Source organism: Amblyomma americanum, chromosome 1 (genome assembly GCF_052857255.1).
Source record: "Amblyomma americanum isolate KBUSLIRL-KWMA chromosome 1, ASM5285725v1, whole genome shotgun sequence".
Lineage (NCBI taxonomy): Eukaryota > Metazoa > Arthropoda > Arachnida > Ixodida > Ixodidae > Amblyomma > Amblyomma americanum.
In genome coordinates, this window is record NC_135497.1 from 116506153 (window position 1) to 116527593 (window position 21441).

Below are 21441 nucleotides of genomic sequence, written 5' to 3' on the forward strand. Positions count from 1 at the left end.
TTTCAGGTTTGTGTATTTTATTTCAGTTTCTCAGGTAACATCAGTAGACATACTAGGGCTTTGGGGCAGGCCACATTTTCTTTACAAGTTCCTTCTTGTTAACTTTACCAAGAAAATTGCGTTCCAGAGCAGGCACACAATGTAGGATACTGGGCACATTATATGATGGCATGCGTTCTTTACACCAGTTTCGAAGGGCTTCAAGTTCCAGTGTGGTGGATGGATCATGCAATACAACCACAGCAGCAACTCGCTCACCCCAAGTGTCATCAGGGGCACCGACCACTGTGCATTCCTTGATAGATGGGTGGGCCAGCAAGTGGCGCTCTACATCAAGTGCACTGACCTTGTAGCCACCCGTCTTAATGATGTCGGCTGACGTACGGCCAAGGATCTTGTAGACACCATCGATGCATGTGGCACTGTCACCTGGAATGTGCATACAAGGCAGCCTTTTAATGCCAGTCATGCTCCTGTGTGCAGCACCCGCCACCAAGAGGCACTGTAAATTTTTTCAGGGCAGGATATTGGTCTTAGAGCTCTTGCAAAAAAAACTTGCTGCAGTGTTTTTTTTTACATCAGTTGACAAAATTATAGGTGCTCCAATTCAGTTTCTCTGACTGGTTTGAAAATCAATGTAATGAACAATTAGGACCTTTTTTTTTTTTACTCGTGAATAACAGCCTTCCACAAAATTATTTTGCAAAGCTATATTGGTTGTCCCACATAATGTGAACCAGGTACAGGAAGGGCTGCTTGTGGTAGAAGTGAACTCCAGCAAACTTTGGAACAGGCAGGTGTATCTTTTAATTAACATCAAGTTAATTATCTGAAGTTAAATAACTCTAAACCATGGGAGATAAATGAAATTTTAAGAAATTGTAGAACATCAAAACAAACCATAAATGGTGAGATTTTCACAATGATAGCTTTGTTGCTAGAGAGTTTTCTGTATGTGTGAACAAAGAATAAAAAGGAAAGTGCACGGGCAGGCCGACTGGCTCCAATTGGGCCATTATCACTGCCTTATTGTGTGAATAGAAGTGAAAAAATTGAGAGGTGAAACAGACAGAATAGAGCACTCTAAACAAACTGCAAAATAGAAATATCGTGGCAAAAGTGCTTGCTTTGAGAGAGACATTTTTATTCAGCGTTAAATTATGAGCTGACACACCAGCTCACTGCCTGTTATCCCAGCATGGTCAGGCATCCCCTTAAAGGAGTATAGACACCTAACTTTTGGGTGTGCTTTTTTTTCTTTGTAATGGTGCGTAAGGTATTATTATACATGGCTTACCACGTGGTACTCTTCTACGACCCCTAAATAATTTATAACCGAATTTTTTTCTCATGCTGTCTCGGTTTCGGTTTAAACAGCCGAACAATGTCTGTGACGTCCAAGTGTGGTATAGGTCATGTGAGGCATGAAAAAACTGCAATATAAACGCTGCTTCATTGTTTTAATTCACTGCAGTGCTGAAGTGCTGCAGTGTGAGCGCCAACAACCTAGCTCTCACCCAAGGTTCCATGCACCCCCTGGGTTCTGAGGAGTTCTTCCTGTTAGGAAGAAGCATTTGAAATAATCCCATATTTATGATAATTTTACCATTTGCAGAGTTGGAAATGGGCATAAGCATTTTGGAGGAGACTCTGTAGCAAGCAAAAAGTCAATTTCAAGAAACTTCCTTATATTATGTAGCTTGTGCTCAATGCTGAGAAATAAGGCAAAGACAAGCTTAAACTCTGCAGCAAACCATGCCTCTAAACAAGAAGCTGAAAAGCCAGAATATGGCACACCACATGCAAAAGCAAAAACTCTTAAGCACCAGGAGACACCACCAGGAAACTAAAAGAATGCAACAAAAAGAAAAATTCTGGCTTCGCGCTGCAGCAACAATACACTTTTACTCTTTTCTTTTTTATGACCCTCAAATGATAGATATTACAGCTATTAAATCTCTCAAGCTTGAATCAATATTCTTATGCCATTCTAGACAGGCTGTTTCCACTTCAATGAAATGAACTCAACCATATTACATGCCTAGCAAATACAGTTATAGATGTACTTTTACATGTCTGCATCAGCTTGCTTTTTCACTCACATTTGTGATAAGAATGCAACAACAAATTAATACCAGAGAGAAGACAGAGAGGAAGAATTTGCCTTGCCCAAATTACAAGGGGACCTGAGTTGTCAGAGCCCAGCTGCGTTAAGAGAGAATCGCATCAGGAAGTGACTTGGAGTAATGCTTTGTGAAGGCACAGTATCAGTGCTTTCAGTACTGTGTTTAGGACACACGAAATGTTCACCACCGATTCTACAAAAAAAGCCCAAACCAGCAGTTGAAAAGTGCTGCCAGCACCATAAAGCTAGTAATAAAATAAGACAGAAGTGAGCAGCCAACAGCAAACCACAGCAACAGTAGCAAAAAGTAGAGAAGGTGACGGAAGCAGTTAGAATGGCACACAAGAGGGTCGGACAGTGGTGACATGAAGCTTGGGAAAGGGCAGCGTCTGGCTTGGAATGCCATAGAAAATACAAGAATGAGAGGCAAAGTGGAAACAATAGCACGCAGCTGAGTAAACCTAGCGTGCTGCAAAGGCTGACAGGGAGTGGCATGTGCTACAGCAAGAACAGTGGCACACATACAAGGTTGCTATGAAATTATGCCCCCTTGAGGTGTGGTGAAACGAACACCTTGACTGTTTTTTTTTCTTTTGTTGTCTTAGCTGGGGCGTTGGTGCTGTTAATTTCAGATAACAGTGGCACCTGTAACCACAGGCAAAGACAACCAAGAGAGCTGAGGTAGCCAGGTGAACATGGCAAATTCACTGTCCATAGTGTTGTATTGGATCGGCTATTGCTCATTATCGGTTTCATGGAGAAGTGCAGAAGCAGTGGTTTGCATTAGAAAGGAGACTATGCTCTCTACCAGTCATCATTAGGCTACTCTAAAGGGGCTCTGAACCAAGGTTTGCACCAGGGTAAGAAAAGCTGAAAAACTGACATACATTGAATCACCCATCATCCTCCCACAAAAATTTTAAAATCTAGCTTATCTAGCACTGAAGACGTAGGAAACTAAAATTAACCCTCTCCCATTTTGCTCTAAACTCACACATGAGCAAACCATAAAAAAAAATTAAAAGTAAGGTTACAGGCTGGGACTATGAGCTGCCAACAAATACATCACCCAACTCAGTGTACTTCTGGTTGGAGCGCTCGCTTCCCAGCTCGCCTGCTTCATTTATTAATGTAAGGAAGTTCTGGATTCAATGGCAGCACCAGCAGAGCAACACATGTGGTACAAGCAGACAGTATTGTAAACCAGAAGTGCAGTCCTAGTGTACAGCAAAAGCTATTAATGGCACATTTCCCGGTTCCGCAGCACTGGCGTAACACAAAGGAGTGCAAGGAGGAAAGGGAAGAGGGAGAGAAAGCAAATGTGCCACAATGGTTCGTCAGAATGCAATGATGTGAGAATGCGTCATGCTGCCTGTCAGTCACATACCCACCTTACATGGACGAATGAGCTACCGTGCGTGATGCAACGTTGCACATAGACAAACAGCCATGCGTGAGGCACATCCACACCCCATACCCCACACACTTACCACACATGCCTACGCCACACATCATCATCAGCCTAACTATGCCCACTGCAGGACAAAGGCTGCTCCCATATCTCTCCAATTAACCCTGTCCTGTGCCAGCCTCAGCCACCTTATCCCCACAAACTTCTTCATTTCATCCGCCCACCTAATTTTCGGCCGCCCCCGCTTGCTCTTGGAATTCACTCTTGGACTTGGGCAGGGAATGTAATACGAAGGCAAGGTAACCTTCATATTACATGCCCTGCCCAAGCCCATTTCTTCCTCTTTATTTTGACTAGAATGTCATTAACCCGCGCTTGTTCCCTCACCCACTCTGCCCTCTTCCTGTCTCTTAACGTTACGCCTATCATTTTTCTTTCCATAACTCCCTGCGCTGTCCTTAAGTTGAACCATTTTCAATAGCCTCCACATTTCTGTCCCATAGGTGGGTGTCAGTAAGATACAGCCGTTATATACTTTTCTCTTGAGTGATATTGGTAAACTGCCCTTCGTGATATGAAAAACCTGCCAAATGCACTCCACCTCATTTTTACTCTTCTGGTTATTTCACTCTCGTGATCCAGATCTGTGGTCACTAGCTGCCCTAAGATGTATTCCCTTACCACTTCGAGCACCTCCCCACCAAATGTAAACTGCTGGCCCCTTCCGAGACTGTAGAAAATTAGTTTGGTTTTTTGCATATTAACTTTTAGACCCACAGTACTGCTCTGCCTGTCTAACTCATTTCTCATGCTTTGCAGTTCATCTCCTGAGTGACTTAGCAAGGCATAGCAAATAGCTTACAAGTAACGGACAGTATGCTGATAAGTCTAATTTTTCAAGTCCTTGACATCTCCTGCCTTATAGATTAAGATGACGTTAGCATTCTTCCAAGCTTCTACAGACCTACTCAAAATTACAAAACACTCCAAATAACATCAGTACTGCTGTGGCTGTGTCTGGAATTTGCATTACCACAAAAGTGCACGTCTGGTGAAGACCAGTGAGAGCAGCAATTTTTAAAAATTATTTGTAAATTATAGGCTCCACGTAGAGCTTTTAAATTTGATTCGAATTCTCACAAAGACCACCTCTAGAGATCTGCAGCACTAAAATATGGCCATCAAAATCATTTCAGAGTCCCTTTAAGGCTGTCATGTCAACAACTGCCCAAGAGCATCATAAACGTCTTGCAGAGTTGCCTTGAGTCGCCTCTGATGCAAAAATGCATGGCTAATAAGCATCCAAAGAAAGTTGCCGCACTTTTAGAAGCACTGTGCTTACTGTGATTGCAATAAGTGCAACAAAAAACTCACCTGTCTTAAACCAGCCATCCTGAGTAAAAGAGTCCTTTGTTACCTCTGGTCTCTGCCAATAGTACTTGAACACATTAGAGCCCCTGATGAGCAGTTCACCACTAGAGTTGTCTGGTCCTTCAAGAAACTTGGTCTCTTCTTCTGTGCCCACTACCAGAGGCTTATATCCTAATTGCGAGTTATCAGGCTCAGCAATGCACACTTCAACACCTGCTGTAGGGTAGCCCACACATCCTATAAATGAGGAAAGACACGGAATGTGCATATTTTAATACAACATGCACATGCAAAATGCCAGCAAAACCAACACTAACAGTCATGTGAATCCATCTGAGTCACTCCATGGGGGGACCTATGCTGCCATTACCACAAACAAGAAGACTGCCACTCCTGTGGCAGCCATTTTTGGAAGGAGGCAAAGTGCAATAATCCTTGCATGCTGAGACTTCCACACACATTTAGGAGCCCATGGCAGACAAAGTTCAGCCAATGCCCTCAACAAGTACTACATCCCTTGAAGGCCAGGAGTAGCGTTGGGATGTAAAAATTCAATACAGTGTACATATTCTTACACATTCACTTGTTTGAAAACACCTTCACTTGTTTGAAAGAATCACAAATACTGCTCAAATAAATTAGCTGACCTGTAAAGGTTCAATATTTTTGCACCATAAGAATGCAATGTTAAAGTCAATTTAGGGAGGAACAAGAAATTAGGCACAGAAAATATAAATTGACAGTTTTAATGCTTTAGAGTAAAGCACATGGAATGTTACCACGGCATAAAGCAGCAACTGATTGCGCACAACTAGTTGCTGCGACACACAGGGACAATATAGCTTACAATGCAACCTGAAATGTTAGATACTTGCAGTGTGTCACTGTTAAGTTCTGTACGGAAAGAATATCTTCAGAAATTGCTAAGCCTTAAATTAAAAGCTCGGGTAGAGCACTACAACTTTAAACTCATCTATCAGCTGTGGCTAAAAAGTTATTAAATAATACAACCTCATTACACAAAATAAAAATGCTCTCAGTTGTCACAAAGTAACATGAATGAAAATGCTAGAATTTTTTCACGTAACAACCACAAATCTAATTTCAAATTCTTCTCCTATTTACATGACGTGCATGACAAAATGGGCAGCTTTCCTCAAGAATTCTTGAGACCACAGATATATGTCTTATGTGAATCATTTACTAATGGCAGAATTCATTAAATTCCTTACTAGTGGCTATTTCTGATCACACTGCAGAGCAACTACACCAGAAAATAATATTTACGAACTACAATGCGATACAAATCATAGTCCTATAGTTCTTAAGTCTGAGGGAAACTCCACCCACATTCAGGACCGCCACAGAATTCCGCCACAAAAAAAAAATGTGGTCCGTTGATAAAACTTTTTTTGTTGTCAAAACAAGAAGTTAATCAGAAGAAGAAAATTATAAGCTCTAGAATTTTGATGCCTGGCTTGTTTACTATAGTCAAACATTAAAAAGCTGACTTTGTTTACTGTTATGGTTGGCCAGCAAAGTAGAAGTAATACAGGACACCATAGACCATGGCCCAGTGTTACAACTGCTGTTTTTTGTTTTTTTTTTGAAGTTGTATCCTACTGTAACTCATTCCATTCCATCTGCCAGCAACATAATACACTATTGGTAGTTGTTTTTGACTTGTGCCTGAACTGGCTCTGTCATGATTTATGGCACTTTTAAGAAGGCTCTGATGCACTCGTCAAGGGAGAAAAATGGGATATTGGTCATTGTAGGAACCCACCGTGGTGGCTCAGTGGTTAGGGCACTCGGCTACTGATCTGCCCAATGGCTACTGTCAGGATGTCTAAGGGACTTACAGTGTTTATAGGGTGGAGTTCTCGGGTTTGAACCCGACTGCGCGGCAGCGTTTCGATGGAGGCGAAATGCAAAGGCGCCCCTGTGCTGTGCGATGTCAGTGCACACCACTACGGCACCCCTTTCTTCCTTCCTTCTCTCAGTTCCTCCTTTATCCCTTCCCTTACAGCGCGGTTCAGGTGTCAGCCGAGGTGTCAGACAGATACTGCGCCATTTCCTTTCTCCAAAAACCAATTTTCAATTTTTTCATTGTAGTCTGTATACATACTGTCAGAACGTTAAAAATTACACGCAGAACACAAAGAACAAATGTACAGGAGAAATGCTGGACTTCAACTGAGATCAGCTGAAATGCAGTGTTTGTTTTGTGTGTGTATTCCTTACTATGTCCCGTTTGTAATTTTTTAGTGCTGGCATTACGCACACAATCCCTCATACACTTTCCTCACAATAGTTAAAAATTCCTTTGATTTATTTATGGGAACCGTCCCAGGTAGATTAAATTTAAATTCAGGGAGTAATGCTACCTGGATGCTAATAACTTAAGTAATTACTCCCTTGACTAAAATCTTCTCCAACTTAGGGAATTCCCTAAATGCATTAAGCCAACATTGTCCTCGCTTTGAGTTGATGAATTCGGCCTCGTCCTGCCAGGTGCTAGCCATCCTGGTTAGCTAAGTTGGTGGAACAACAGCCTTGGATAGGTGGTAATCTCAGGTTTGAGCCCCAAACCAGGACAAATTTTTCTTCGGCTGTGAAGTTTTTCAAAAAGCTGCATTCTCAATGTCCACGCCAATAGGTGGTAAGACGTGAAACAAAATTTTAGATGGCTACCTAGAAGAGGATAAGGTTATCTGGCCTATGGGCACTGTAGCCCATTCTTATGGCTGTACATGCACGGAGATTCATAAGAATGGGTATGAACCTCTGTTTTACAACTCGGTATAGCTGTCAGTGAGCTGTTTTAAGCGAAAGCATAAAAGCCATTGTTTATTTTTGAAATTTTAACCAGTAAAAAAAGCCCACAAATTTCAATATATACTGTTGCTCTGTATAGAAAAACATTTTCTACAAAGTGGTAAATAACAAAATTTCTGGCAAGATTAATACAATTTTGGTAATTTCTCATAGCAGTTGAAAGGTTAAGGTAGCAACACTAGGCAGAATGTGAAACTTAAGTAGACAAACACCGAGAGCACCATGTTGACAATGCCATATTCAATGAAACACACAAGGCATTCCAGTTGCTGTCCAGACATTTTGAAGCACCACTTTCACTTGAACTATAGTGGTAGGTGCCAGAACAAGTCTCAGTGATTCACAGTTCCTCAAAGTATCCACTGCTTCAAAGAATGAGCTATGCTAGGAGACTTCCTACAACACAATAAAAACAAGATGTCAGATCTCTGGAGTTTTTATTCGTGATGAAAGGTAGTGGGAAAAGAACAAGGACCAAAGGATGGTTTTGGTTTATGGGGGTTTAACGTGCCAAAGCGACTCAGGCTATGAGGGACACTGTAGTGAAGGGCTCCGGAAATTTCGACCACTTGGGGTTCTTTAACGTGCACTGACATCACACAGTACACGGGCCTCTAGAATTTCACCTCCATCGAAATGCGACCGCCGCGGCCGGGATCGAACCCGCGTCTTTCGGGTCAGCAGCCGAGCACCATAACCACTGAGCCACCATGGCGGCTCCAAGGACCAAAGGAAGAACAAGAAAGGTCCTTGCTCTTTTCACGCTACCTTTCACCACGAATCAAATTCAACTCGCCTAACTTTCCACCTTACTATTTCTGGAGTTTTGCATAACAGCAGTTTTCACTGCATAGCAGACATTAAGAAACAGGACCTCACTGCAACAAGTGGGATTTTTTTTATAAAGCTTTATAGTATCAGCATTCTTTCACAAGCTATAAAAGGGTGCAAAAATTTTTTGTCTTTTGTAGGTGTGTGTGCAAAAAATAGTTTCAAGCCTCACAATATTGAAGTTCAAAGAAATTTTACCAAATGATACAACATAAATTTCGATAAAATCGTCAAATTTTGGGGTTAGGCAAGACAGTAACCAGTAGCTATGTTAGTGTCACAGTTTAGTTTGTAAATTAACAACTCTATAACAAAGGAGAAGCAAATTAGTCACTGGTGCTTTGGGTACATTAAATTAAGCCATGGAGAAGCTCTGAGGAGATGAGCTTGGCTCCTGCAATTATTGTGTAGTGCTAAGCTGGAACAAGAGTACATGCACATGAAGGGATATATGCAGAGATAATACTATAAGTTCTTTTCTTTAGTGGATGACTCATTAGGGCCAAAATATGCAGCAATTTTAGTCTCCCCAAGCTTCCCCATGCAAGCTTTGCACTGACGGCATGGCCAGGTCAAAAGGTTGGATCAATACGTTTACCAGAATAACAACATGTACTCTAACAAGTGCCCCTGTAATCTATCAAGCCTATCATGATGTCACAGGGTGTCATGAAATTCACCAAAGCATCAAAATTCTTCACATAACGAAGGCACAAAGTTCAGAGAGTTCGACTTTTAGAGCAGTCTCATTACCTTAGTATATCATGACTGCTGATTACTGCACTTCACCTTTAGTAAGCATATGATATGACTCAATTTGAAATATTAAAGTTCAATATACTGAACTTCAAATATGCAGGTGAGATCTGCTACTGAAACCTACCAAAAGGATGCCGAGGGTAACTCCATTCAATTTTTTCTCTTAGTAAAAATTGATTGTATGGTTCCTTTTGGCTATATATTGACGTTTGTCTGGCAGCAAAACAGGCATTTATTGCCGAGAAAATTCCAGGGTGTCTACCAAGTTGACGTTTCCAAATTCCCCGAGTTTTCCAGGTTTTCCCTGAGTGCATCTGTAAAATTCCCTGAGTGACACAGTACTTTGGTTTATGCAAAAACAAGCTGACACAAAGCCGCCTGATGGTATCACTCTCCAGTAAGCACGTTAAAAAATAAAAAAATGATTTAATCCTATTTGAATAGTAAGGACTAGTGTTTATTTCATTTTAAAGAAAGGAGAGAGATTAGCAAAATGCATAATAAATCGAATATCTTTGAAAAAATGCTAAAAGAAACTGTGAATCGAATTGAACATTTTCAAATACAAACTAAAAGGAAGATGCATGCGGAAATCAATATTTTCAAACGCGAGATATTTTTATCTACTTATAGTAGCCGCAACGGTGTGGGACCTGAACTTTAGCGTCACAAGTGCGATTCTCTCTTAGCAAGTCTATTCAGACGAACTGCAGATTATGGAAACCTTAGTTTGTAGAAGTGAAAGAGCGACAAGCCTCAAAGTAACACTGGAAAGTCAACCTCAAGTTCGTGCACAATGGTTCAGTTTTGTTTAACTGCTTTAGAGAGTTTATTTTCATTTGGATGAGGGACACTTGCATCTCGGCGTCAGCCAACACTTTCTGCTTTTTCAGCTCAAGCTCTTTAACAGAAGTGGCGGCATGCTTTCTTTCCCGTTCCTTCCTCAGTGCATCGGCCCTTTCTGCTCTTGTCCTCTCCAGCTCCTCTTTTCACTGTGCGTTCGCCCCACGGAGCATTTGAAGCATCCTCTTGGTTAGCTAAACGTTGGTAACTCTTCCTGCCAACATTACGGCATCATACACGATTCGCTGGGCGACCAAAGATTGCTCCTTCTGATTTTCAACAAGGCATTCCTTGTTAATAGAAAATCCCGGCTCGACAGACGCATTTCCGTGCGAAAGAGACAAAATCACCTTCACAAATGTGAACAGTTCTTTGTTTGAACCACAGATGCCTGCCCAAAGGGCATCCAGCCGATGCATGCTCCTACTGAAATTTTTCAATGCCGCTTGCGTCGAGGCTAGGGAGCATACATGCTTGTAGGACCACATCGCCCAGTCAGCTTCTGTTCCTGTCATCCACTGGTGCTCCGTTAGAACTTCAAGTGCATCATTTAGATGCCGTTCCCCGAGATCGAGAATCGGCACCCACGCGGGATCCAGAGATGACGATCCCCTCGTCAGCTTGAACCTCAACGGCGACCTCTCCGCGATCTTTTTGGAGCAGTTCTTCACGAAAGTGGCGCAGTCCCTTCTGAACCCTAGGATAGCCGAATCTAAAAGTTTCGGAGCCTTTCAGACCGCATTCTTCATAGCAAACCTAAAGTCAACTTTGGGCGTCACAACTACATTCGCAGTAAGGTCCATGTTCGCCTTGATCAACTTCAACGGACTGTCCGCCGCCATTATTACTTCTTTCTTTACTATTCTACTCATTAGTGATCGTAGAAGGTTCTCCAATGCTGCGCCAAGAAATGGAAGCGTAGGCGAATCGGTCTGGAAATAAGCCAGGAATGGCTGCAGTTCCTCCGCGATGACAAGCATAAAGGTTAGCTTTGCAGACAGCAGAGGATCGCGAATGGTTGTTTCGACCATGCAGTAAATGGAACTGGTCGGTCAATTGTTCTCGTTTTGACACGACTCGACGTACACTTTTAGGTATGGCAGAATCACGGCAGCTCTTGAAATTACACGAACATTTTCAAGCCACCGCACAGCGCAAAACTTCATAGGGTAAATGTTGCTCCCGGTTATGCGTGCTTATTCAGCACGTCGGGCAGGTGCATATTTGAATAGGTTGTAAAAAGCATGAAGAAATTCCATGAGTTGCCAACCTGCTGCCGCATGTCCGGTTTTGAAAGCACTGTTCACAACATGAAGGCCACAGCTACCAACTTCGAGAATACGACGGCCGTCGCTGGATTCACAAAGTTCTTGTTTGATCTCACGGAGAAATTTTATATTTCATTTGGCCCATCCATTGAGATCTGAAGAATTTTTGATCGGGAGGGTCCATCTATGGAAGTTTTAAAAGCGGATGCCAATTCTTTCGCCCACGTGCGCCCCGGAAAGCATGATGTCAAGTAGCGCGTTTTCACGCTCTACCCTGCATCTGACCAAAAGCGAACCAACACGTCCATTCGCTCTTTTTGGGCAACTTTGTTTAACGATTCGTCACACCCCACAACAAGGTGGGAGGCTTGGCTTACTTCCGACATGAGGTTCTCCTTGAAGAAAGGTGTGAGGCCATAGACAATAGTATATGGAGGAGCTTCCAGGACGAGACATGGGTATTGCACTGCGCCCGCGTTGACTCCTGCCACTTCCTCAATCGAGGCAGATGGGGCATGCAATTTTCCTCCCTGCCTTTCCTCCTCCTCCTCCTCCACCTCCTCCTCCTCCTACCTTGTCTTTGCCAAGCTGCATTTTCTTGGCTGTAGCTGATGATGGGAACATCAAAGGGAACAGAGAAGCCAATGCTGTGGCAGCACGGAGTGATGTGATAATGATGATTATGGATTTTTATGGCGCAAGGGCATCTACGGCCAAAGAGCGCCATGACACAAGGTATTTTCCATTTCTCAAGGTGAGGTCAACGGCCCATATCCCAAGCATTTCATCCTAAAGAAGCCGAGCACCAGACCAGGGGAAAGCTTGTCCCATTGTATCACCGGTGGGTACCTGGCGGCACTGGGGATCGAACCCCGCACCTCCCGCATGCAAGGCGGATGCTCAACCATTTGGCCACCGCTGCGTGTGCGTCATAACAGCGTTGCGGCACCACATCACTTCAGCATTTATGACCTCTAAGTCACGCTGAAAGATATAATTTGCTGTACGACCGGGTTGTACGTCCGTTGCAGTAGTTGAAGCACTTGAAGGATGCGCAGAAACTGATGGCACTGGCCAGGCACTGGTCACGGCGGTGGTCGGCGGTGTCAAAAATGAGGTTACAGAGGGTGTCCCGGCTCCAGTAATGGCCAGTCGGTGCTTCTTACTTTCAGCGTGACTTGTCACCGCTCTTCTTCCCCTGTTGTTGAGCGAAAACTGCTTTCTGCATAACGGACAGTACGCTGCGTTCGGGTTACTTTCGACGCGCCTAATCCAGGCTGCAAACTCGCAATGTTTCACATTTGTCTAGTCCTGGATGAAAGTGCACTTGAAGAAAGTCATGCTTGACACATCGCAAACAGCTTGCCTGCGGCACCACAGCAGTCATTAAAACTAAGTTGGTTCAAAACAGCGCAGCTAAGTACTGACAGAATTCGTTGCTTTGCTAGTGTCAGCAGATCGCGAAAAGGCATGAAACTATTTCCCTTTCTCCCAAAGCTGCGCCGCCTGCATCGCGTGCGTGCACCCCCTGCGGCAGAAATGGACGCTTCCATCTACGAGATGCGCAGGGAGGAAGAGTTCATTTGGGACCATCGCAAGTTCTCACGTTTTCTGCTGCCTTGGTGGAACTGTCCACTCGGAAACACAGGAAAACAAGGGGAGGCCGCTGGCCGTCGAACAGCGCACGCGCGAACCGTAGGAACTGCGCACTCTGCTGTTGGCCACAGCGCCGGGGAAGTGCGGGAAAGTGTCCGCTTTCGACGTAGTGCGCTTTGAAATTGGAAGCGCCGCTGGCGCCGCAAAGCTTTTTGCCCTTGCTGGGATGCTCCACTTGACAGCACAACGTTGGATGCCAACGGTCACTGAGGAGAGGACGCGTAACGCCAATCCGTGCAACGCCAGTCCGCATTGTTTACACGAGGCAGCATTATCGCGACTTCAGTTCCTTTTATGTAGAACTGCAGCTAATTTTCCCTGCTATAAGCACAAATCCCCTGAGTTTTCCCTGAGTTTCTCCAGATTATCCAAATTCCCTGAGAATTCCCGGTTTTCACGGTTTTCCCAGTTTTCCCAGTTGGTAGGCACCCTGAATTGGATTGAAAAATGAAGCCGTTTTTTCCTGCCACTTGAATCAAACTGACCACAGTTCGCTTGCGAGAATGGCCAGTGGTGGCGACACCTGCGTTTCACTTTTTTCCTTTTCTAGCTAATAAATCTCTATTTTCAATGAAAGCAATGTCTGTGTGACTAGAATGCACCAATCTATCAATACATGCCAACTTCAACACACATCAACAGATAATTCTGAGCAAAAACCTATTACCAGGATGCCTTTTTCCATGCAGGGGATTTGACAGTGGTACGCCAACTTCAGTCATTCCATATCTTTCCAATATGGTCATGCCAGTAATATCCTGGAACTTTTCAAATATGGGTTGTGGCAGAGATGCTGAGCCACTTATGACGAACCTGCAGCAAGTTTAAAAGAGGAAAAATTTATTTCAATGTTGTCACTGGCTTAATCTGCCAGTGTCAAATGCCCACCTGATGTTTTTTGCAAATGTTTCTTGGACCACCTCCGGTGCTGTCTCTTTGCTGTGTTTCAGATGCTGTTCATAGTGTTCAATCAGTTTCACATACATGGTAGGGACAGCCATAAAAACTGACACTGCTGGCTTGCTTTTATCCAGGTGCAACAGGTGTTTCCAAACCTATTACATGAAGGTTCACCAAAAAAAAAAAAAGTAATCAAGCCCAGTAGTAGCACAATGTAGGTTCATTGGAATTATAAAAATGTACGAAAAAACTGCACCATGCATTACGAAAAAAAAATAATCTACCCTGATGAAAATAACAAGGTCACAAGTCTTTCTCTCAAGGTGTCAGTTAATTGATTTCATTTTCAAAAATTATAAAGCGCACTTAGGACAACAGACAAGAGAGACCAAATTTCATATAGCAAAAGGAAAGCACACAGGCTCCTGCAGAGCTGCAATGGGCTCTAGACAGCAAAGCAGCCATGATCAGGGCTTACACAGTTCATTTCTGGAAACCTATTAATTCCTTAAAAATAAACTGCACGTACCATGATCCACTAAGGGGAAACGTGGCTTTTAAATTCCAAAAAATGTGCAAAAAATAGATTTTCTGAAAAATGTTGTATCCGCTTGTATGCCTCGTTTTTTATGCTGTCCCAAAGTTTCATTGCTGAAATCAACAGGGAAGTACTTGAAAAAAATATTTCATGAACCGCGGCAGCTGTGCGTTGTGAGGAACCACTTGAACAAAGGGCGTTTTTCTTCGTTACGATACTGTACCCAGATAATCACCTTGAGAAGCAGATTTATTAACGACTCTTTTATCTATTTTTAGCCCATTTGTTTTGTTGCACTCTTAGGAGTACAGTGCAGGTCAAGGCATTCTTTGTTTTTCGAATTTATGAGTTTTAAATTTATTGTATGAGATTTCCTTTTCACTCTAAATATGTCAACAAACACAGCATCTCAAAAATTCTAAACCAGAATATGCGCTTCCCGAAAAAAAAATGATAAGAATGTCTTGACCAGTACAGGCTAGTAGGAACACAATGAATTTTGAACCAGCCTTCTGCCACATTTTTTTTAACGCTGCAGCCTTCTACAAGATTCAGAGGAAAAATATATATTAGAAAACAACTTTCTGGAAATAAAAGTGAAATTTTGTGATAGAAGTCATAAAGTTATTTCTAAATGCTCATAAAATTTCATAAGAAAACATCAAGACATAAATTTTTGCTGAAAGCCACGACCCCTCTCAATCTGCTCCTAGAGAAAATTCTAACAGCAGAATTGGCAGCCTATTTGCCTGTCGACAAAAGGCAATTAATCTAATAAGAAATGCATCAAACAAAAAATATGATAGGCTTCTAGATCTGTTGCTGGGAGGTAGCATTTGCAGGGCTATCACTGCGTACCGACGTCCTGCATCATATGCTGTACACTGCGGCACCATATGAGCATGCAGAGCACACACCCTTTAGACTTACCATACATGAATAAGCAACCTTCACTGGGCTTTTCTAGAACTCCTGACAGCACTGCAGCTATATGCACTGGTGGTGAAGTGTTGATCAGCAAGGCTATCTAAATAAATATCATGACTAGATACTTATTTGCTGTGTGAAACTGAGCAGGTTTGTCAGTGACATTCTGTTAAGTGAGGATTGTAATAATTGCTGGTATCAACCAAGCTTTATTCAAATTGTACAGGCACAAACAAAAGTAAATGAAGCATGCTAATGGCTTCTAACATTTTTCAGGCATTGCCTAAATGAAATTGTCAGCTATGGTATGCGCCTGCAAGTAGTGGTTGCTAGTGTGCTTTTGTATGGACAAACAATGTTCCTTCATTTCTGATAGGGAAGGCATGATCGCACTTAGAACAGAATATTATGCTCCATTTACTTACGACCGCTCATGTACCTGTTGCTACCTCCTAGATTGATATGAACTCATATCAGACTGATAGGGGACCTATACAGCAATTACAGAAATGTAGTATTTGTATTAGAATTTTTGCAAGGGTTATCCACATGCAAAACTTCCACAATGCCAACAAAAATACCCATGCTAAGCTATGGAAAGCAAGTGCACTCTTGTCATTTCTCATGCTGCTATCTAATGAATCAAATGAAGTTGATCTCAGGAGAAAATGGTTTCTTGCTATGTAATAAACTGGAAGACATACCTCTGAAGGACTGAACTTGGGTAGCATCAGGCAGGCAGCACGAGAGTATAATGGAGTAAGCAGACCACTTATAATTCCATGAGTGTGGTGAAGTGGCAGTGCATGCAGCATCACATCAGCAGCTGTCCACTGCCATGCTCTCCTAATTTGTGCCACTTGGAAATGCACATTGTGAAATGAAAGGACAACTCCTTTTGGGGGTCCTGTTGTTCCACTGGTATACATCATCAGAGCATCTTCTTCTTTGAAGCTTTCCTGGAGCAGGCCACAATGAAAAGGTAGTATGATACAGTGCAAGCAGATTACATATCTGATGCATGCCAGCACCGAGGCATATGAATGCAACATTATGATATGACTCTGGCTTGTGCTTACTTTCCTGTGCACACATAAGTCCCAATGTCTTGATCCCCTATGTCTTTGTTCTGCAGCTCCCTGACTGCGTACCAGTTAATCTTATTCGGCACTACACTCAAAGCCCCCCAGAAAACTCTGTGTGCAGTGCTGAAAGCCAGGTGAAAGATCAAAGGTTATGTACATCTGGTTACTTTAATGTATGCCTTTTTGTCCTCACACACAGTCTACAATGTATCTTAGCATATACAGTCAGGCCGGAATGAAACGTGAACACGCATATGCCATACTTTTGTACTTTACAATGAGATTTTCCTTTACAAGTGGTTTATGCATATTAACATGCAATATAACACATCAAGTCAAACACGCAGCAAACACAACTTGACAATTGTGGTGCCACAGTGTCAAAGGAAAGCTTACCAGTTTTCTTTCTTTTTAAAGACAATATCCGAATGGAACGGTCTTCCGCGTGATATGGTCTGCTGGACAAATCATGAGCTTTTCTCATCTGCTGTCATACATTTTTTGCAAGCATAGTGCGTGTCCATCATTTTACGCCTTTTTTTTTTTCTAAGAAATGCAGTATAGTTTTTTATGCTCCTTCTGTGCTCGCTTCTTTGCTTTGTTGCATTGCAATGTACAACGACGTATCCCTGTACCACTCCCGCCTTGGCCTCCAAAAGGCGGCTGGCAGTATTGAATAAATGAATAAAAGAAATACTTCGGTAGACCCTTTACCTACAAACATGAATCGCGCTAGTTGTAAACTGCAGCTGAAAGTACACTGGTAAAATATCTGTTTTGTTTGCAGATGCTGTTTGCAGTTCATTCTGACCTGACTGTACAGTGAAAGGCAACTGTATCAAATAATGATGCTAAGAGTTTTGCATGTTGAATAATCAGAAATGTCTTCCAACACAGCCACTATTAGTTTACATCAAAGAGCTCACCCACATCAAATTAGCAGGACCTTCATTTTTCACAAGCTTAAAAGTTTAACTTCAAAACAGTACTGACAAATAAAATCGAAGAGTTGAGCCTGAGCTATTTTTCGCAAAGAAAAGATGCAGTAGGAAGGTGCGCCAATAATGAAAAAGGTAGCTTTGCATCCATGTTATAACTCTATCCACGTTATCAAACCACAAATCTGCTTGACCAGCTACGACACATTTCACTAAAGAAATGAAGTTCTAAAACACGTGACACACTTGGATCCACATGCACACGCTTGCTCCCATGCAAGTCTTCAGAAAGCTAAGCAGTACATGCACAGGGACTCCGGAACAGGGGGGCAAGAGGGACGGTCGACCCCTAAAAAATTTTTACAGAGCGGGCAGTGCACCCCTAGCCTTCAACTGTTTATGCTCAGACCAGATTTCTGACAAACTCTTAAATTCTAGACCATTAGTGTATATAGTGTAGCTGCGGTAGTTGGCTTCATATAGTCAGTCTTAAAGCTATAGTTGGCACAACCTAAACCAATCATGTTCCAACCGCAGTCTTTGAATGATTAACCCCTGTTCATGTGCACGATTAGCAGAATTTAAACAGACTGTACGCAAACTTTCTTAATGTAGTCAATCCATTCTAGTGTATGCATGTTTAGACTGGCCATACCAATATGTTTTATGTGCATCAAACACTTTTGAGCAGTACAAAATTTTTAGAAAATATTGAAATTGAATGAAAATATATAAAGAATACATAAAAAAATTTAAAAAAAAACGAAGTCTTGTCCCTCCCCTCACTAAAAAAAAAAAGTCGTGTCCCACCATACGTGCACGCACGCACACAATATATATATATATATATATATATATATATATATATATATATATATATATATATATATATATATATATATATATATATATGCACCAAATGTTATAGGCTAGGAAGGAAATCCTCTTTGAGCAAATCAAAGGCAACACAGCACTTGCGCTGTTCCCTTCTTTGATTTCATCATGTCTTTTGTGCTGCAGTCTTGGAAGAGGCAGGTTTACAGACTTGGTCTTGACACTGCATTTCTGTTTTAACATTGTACTGAAGCTAAATCCATACACTAAATCATGCAGATGCACCTCCCAAATGAAACTGTACTTCAGCTCTCCTCTGCAAGGCTATTCCTCGCAAGGCTATTCCTCGAATTAAGTTCCAGCATGCTCTCCAACTCTCGCAGTAGCACTGTGCTCTGCTATCACACTAAGGTGTTAAAAATTACCAGTTGATGAAATACACTACTTTATCACTTTCTTATAGCACCACCTTCTTGCACATGTAAAGCACTAGGCATTGCAAATATGCTGCTTGTGCATCTGCAATACACAGTGGTTTACATGTGTCAAGTGCTCATTTTTATTCAACGCAGGCCTGGTTCAATCACAGAGGTATGGTTCCTTTTTCTTCTTTGAAATAGAAACATATGTTATGAATACTTTGCAGGGTAACATGAACCATTTTCTGCATCAATGAACTTGCATTCATTACACCTTATTTTTACTGAACATCAGTGCAAATTTAAACAAATTCCATAAATAATTCCCTCCTGCATGAGTGCACTCACAAGCATAGACTTGGTATTTTTAGCAATGTTTCAAGTTGGCAAGTGCACCAGAAGCACTCGTAATTCCTCAAGTATTCGGCACACTCCATGAATGTCCCACAGCCTTCACTGCCAATCATGACAGACTAGCAATGCATGTCAATAGGCTTAGTAAACGTGAACAACTCAAAGGCACCTGCTAATTAAGCTACTTGTATAGCCTTGAAGTAGACGTTCACTACAGTACTTACCCAATCTTTGTTTTCAACTTCTTTTGCACTGTCATTGTCTGGTCCATCAATTACAATTGCAGGCAGGGAGAGACGTTCTGCAAGCTTTACAATTCGTTCCTTATATTCTTGAGTAGTGAGCAAAACAGATGACTGTGAATCTTTAATATAGTATTCCAGCATTGAATCTGGATGCTGATGATACAGAGGTACAGCCACATTGCCACCCAACCAGCATGCCCACTGCGTAGCAACATAACGAATGTCACTAGGGCACAAATATGAAATTCGCATTTGATCATGGGACTTCGTTGCCTTGGATATTTGTTCCCGAATCTGCTGGCTAAAGCCAAGCAGCTGACCATAGGTGTGTGAGCCAAGTGCATCAACCACAGCCAGCTTGTTCAAATGTTCCTCAATGCCTCCAAATACTGGGGAGAATTGGGGTGGGAAGTTGCCAACTGCCGATGAAGCACATTTTATGGAAGAAGCACACCCAAGTTTCAGTTTCAGGCTTAAGTTCTTCAGAAGGGTTCCTTGCAACCTTGCAAAAACTATAAGTGTCATTTTGCTTCAAATCCTGAAAAAGAGAAATTATATGAAAGGATCAGTCAGCATTGCCAGCTGCATAGTAAACTGCATAATCAGCATCACTTAGCGATATTGTTTTTTTGAGCTGTAGTCTTAACATTCCGTTTGCAAAAAAACACAAGGCAGTGCACATTTGCCTCACCCATCGAAAGCATATGTTTAACACGCATTAATTCTTGTTCGGTTAAGTATACAGACTACAATCCTAACCTTTCCGCTTTATTTTTGACCAGATTAGAGCGACATACAGTGGCTTCTGTGACTCACCTCAAGTGCACTGTGCAGTAACGAAGCCGCAAGACTCGGCACTATCGCACCCGCCGAAGAGGACAGCAGCAAACACCTGTTGCCGTTTATCGCTAGCTGACATGTGGCATGTGCCCACACGCTGCAGAAAATGCCCCCGATCTGCACGACACACGATACTCGCATAGGAAAAAGTGAAAAGACAACTGCACGCCGGCTTTTTTTACAGTACGTTACTCCTTGTGTTTGGAAACACGACGACTTATTTAACATATGTGACCTCTATAGCTACGTTCTTCCAGCTGTTACGTTTATTTTCTCCGTGATTTTCGTCACGTACTGTAGCAAACTGAGTTTGGTTCCGTAGCCATGGATCGATCGCCACGAATGCAACAAGTTGTATGAGCCTAACACACAACTTTTTTGTAGCTTCCTGCAGTGCTTGAGGGGCTTCTAAATTTAGCTGCCTAGCTGTACAGTTCTCAACTTGCTGGAAGTTCTTGTTCCAATCGGGAAGATTTAAGTTTCAAAAAAAAAAAAAAAGGAATGGTAGTTGACCTAAGCACAGGTGGGGATGGCTAATGGTATGACGGACTTCAGTAAAACGAGCTTTTGGGAAAGTTGGTTACTTTCTTGGGACATAACTGCAGCGCGAAAACCACAAACACATAAGGAAGAAACACCCACTTGCAAGAACAATTGCTGCTGTCCCTGTCTGTGGGTGTTTCGCACTGCAGTTATGACCCAAGAATGAACGAACAAGAACGATAAGAAAACTAGAAAGTAGCTTACCAGCACAAAAACTGCCGCAGCAGGGGTGTAATTACCTCCGCGCAAGGTGCAGTGACCTCCTTGCGAAAAGGAGGAAGCCACTAAACTATCGTGTAATCTCAACAGCGTAAGAGCATAATCTCAGCTTTCTCTCTGTGATCCCGTCAAGACATCCGTCAATGACTACCTTGGTCCCGTGGTCCGTGGTCACAGTCATGAACGTCGTCTGCTAGCGAGAGGCCTCGGGCGAGGGATAGCAAACTTCATCAAACGGTTTAGCGGTACGAAAGCTTGTTAGGTGTGTAATAATTGTCTACGGTGATAACAATAAAGGGCTATCTACTCAGCCTAAATTCCAGCCACTGTAGCCTAACTACGAGGATACTGCGGCCAAGTTCTTGTCCGATTGTTAACATTTATGAAATGAATGATTCTTGCGTTTTGCATTCTTCTAATTAATTATAATATAATTAACTTTTATATTAGCTTTTTTACACTTTTAACTGGTCTTGCTTGTTGTTACTCTGCACTCT

At 42.3% G+C, this 21441-nt stretch overlaps 1 protein-coding gene across 3 annotated transcripts; it reads right to left on the reverse strand.

Annotated features, from left to right (window-relative positions):
* LOC144113514 (malonate--CoA ligase ACSF3, mitochondrial-like) lies at positions 1 to 21294 on the reverse strand. 3 transcript variants are annotated; one of them, XM_077646617.1, is made up of 8 exons: positions 21096 to 21294; positions 20159 to 20299; positions 19322 to 19880; positions 16172 to 16426; positions 13991 to 14157; positions 13770 to 13915; positions 4911 to 5144; positions 1 to 429 (listed from the first exon to the last, which is right to left on the reverse strand). In XM_077646617.1, exons 3-8 carry the CDS (start codon positions 19865 to 19867, stop codon positions 53 to 55), a joined length of 1725 nt encoding a protein of 574 aa, XP_077502743.1. In that variant the 5' UTR covers positions 19868 to 19880; positions 20159 to 20299; positions 21096 to 21294; the 3' UTR covers positions 1 to 52. The 3 variants fall into 3 exon arrangements, with proteins under 3 accessions (XP_077502743.1, XP_077502742.1, XP_077502744.1); XM_077646616.1 differs by having other exon boundaries at positions 20930 to 21274; XM_077646618.1 differs by lacking the exons at positions 20159 to 20299; positions 21096 to 21294 and adding an exon at positions 20930 to 21065.
* Positions 21295 to 21441: the final 147 nt, after the last annotated feature.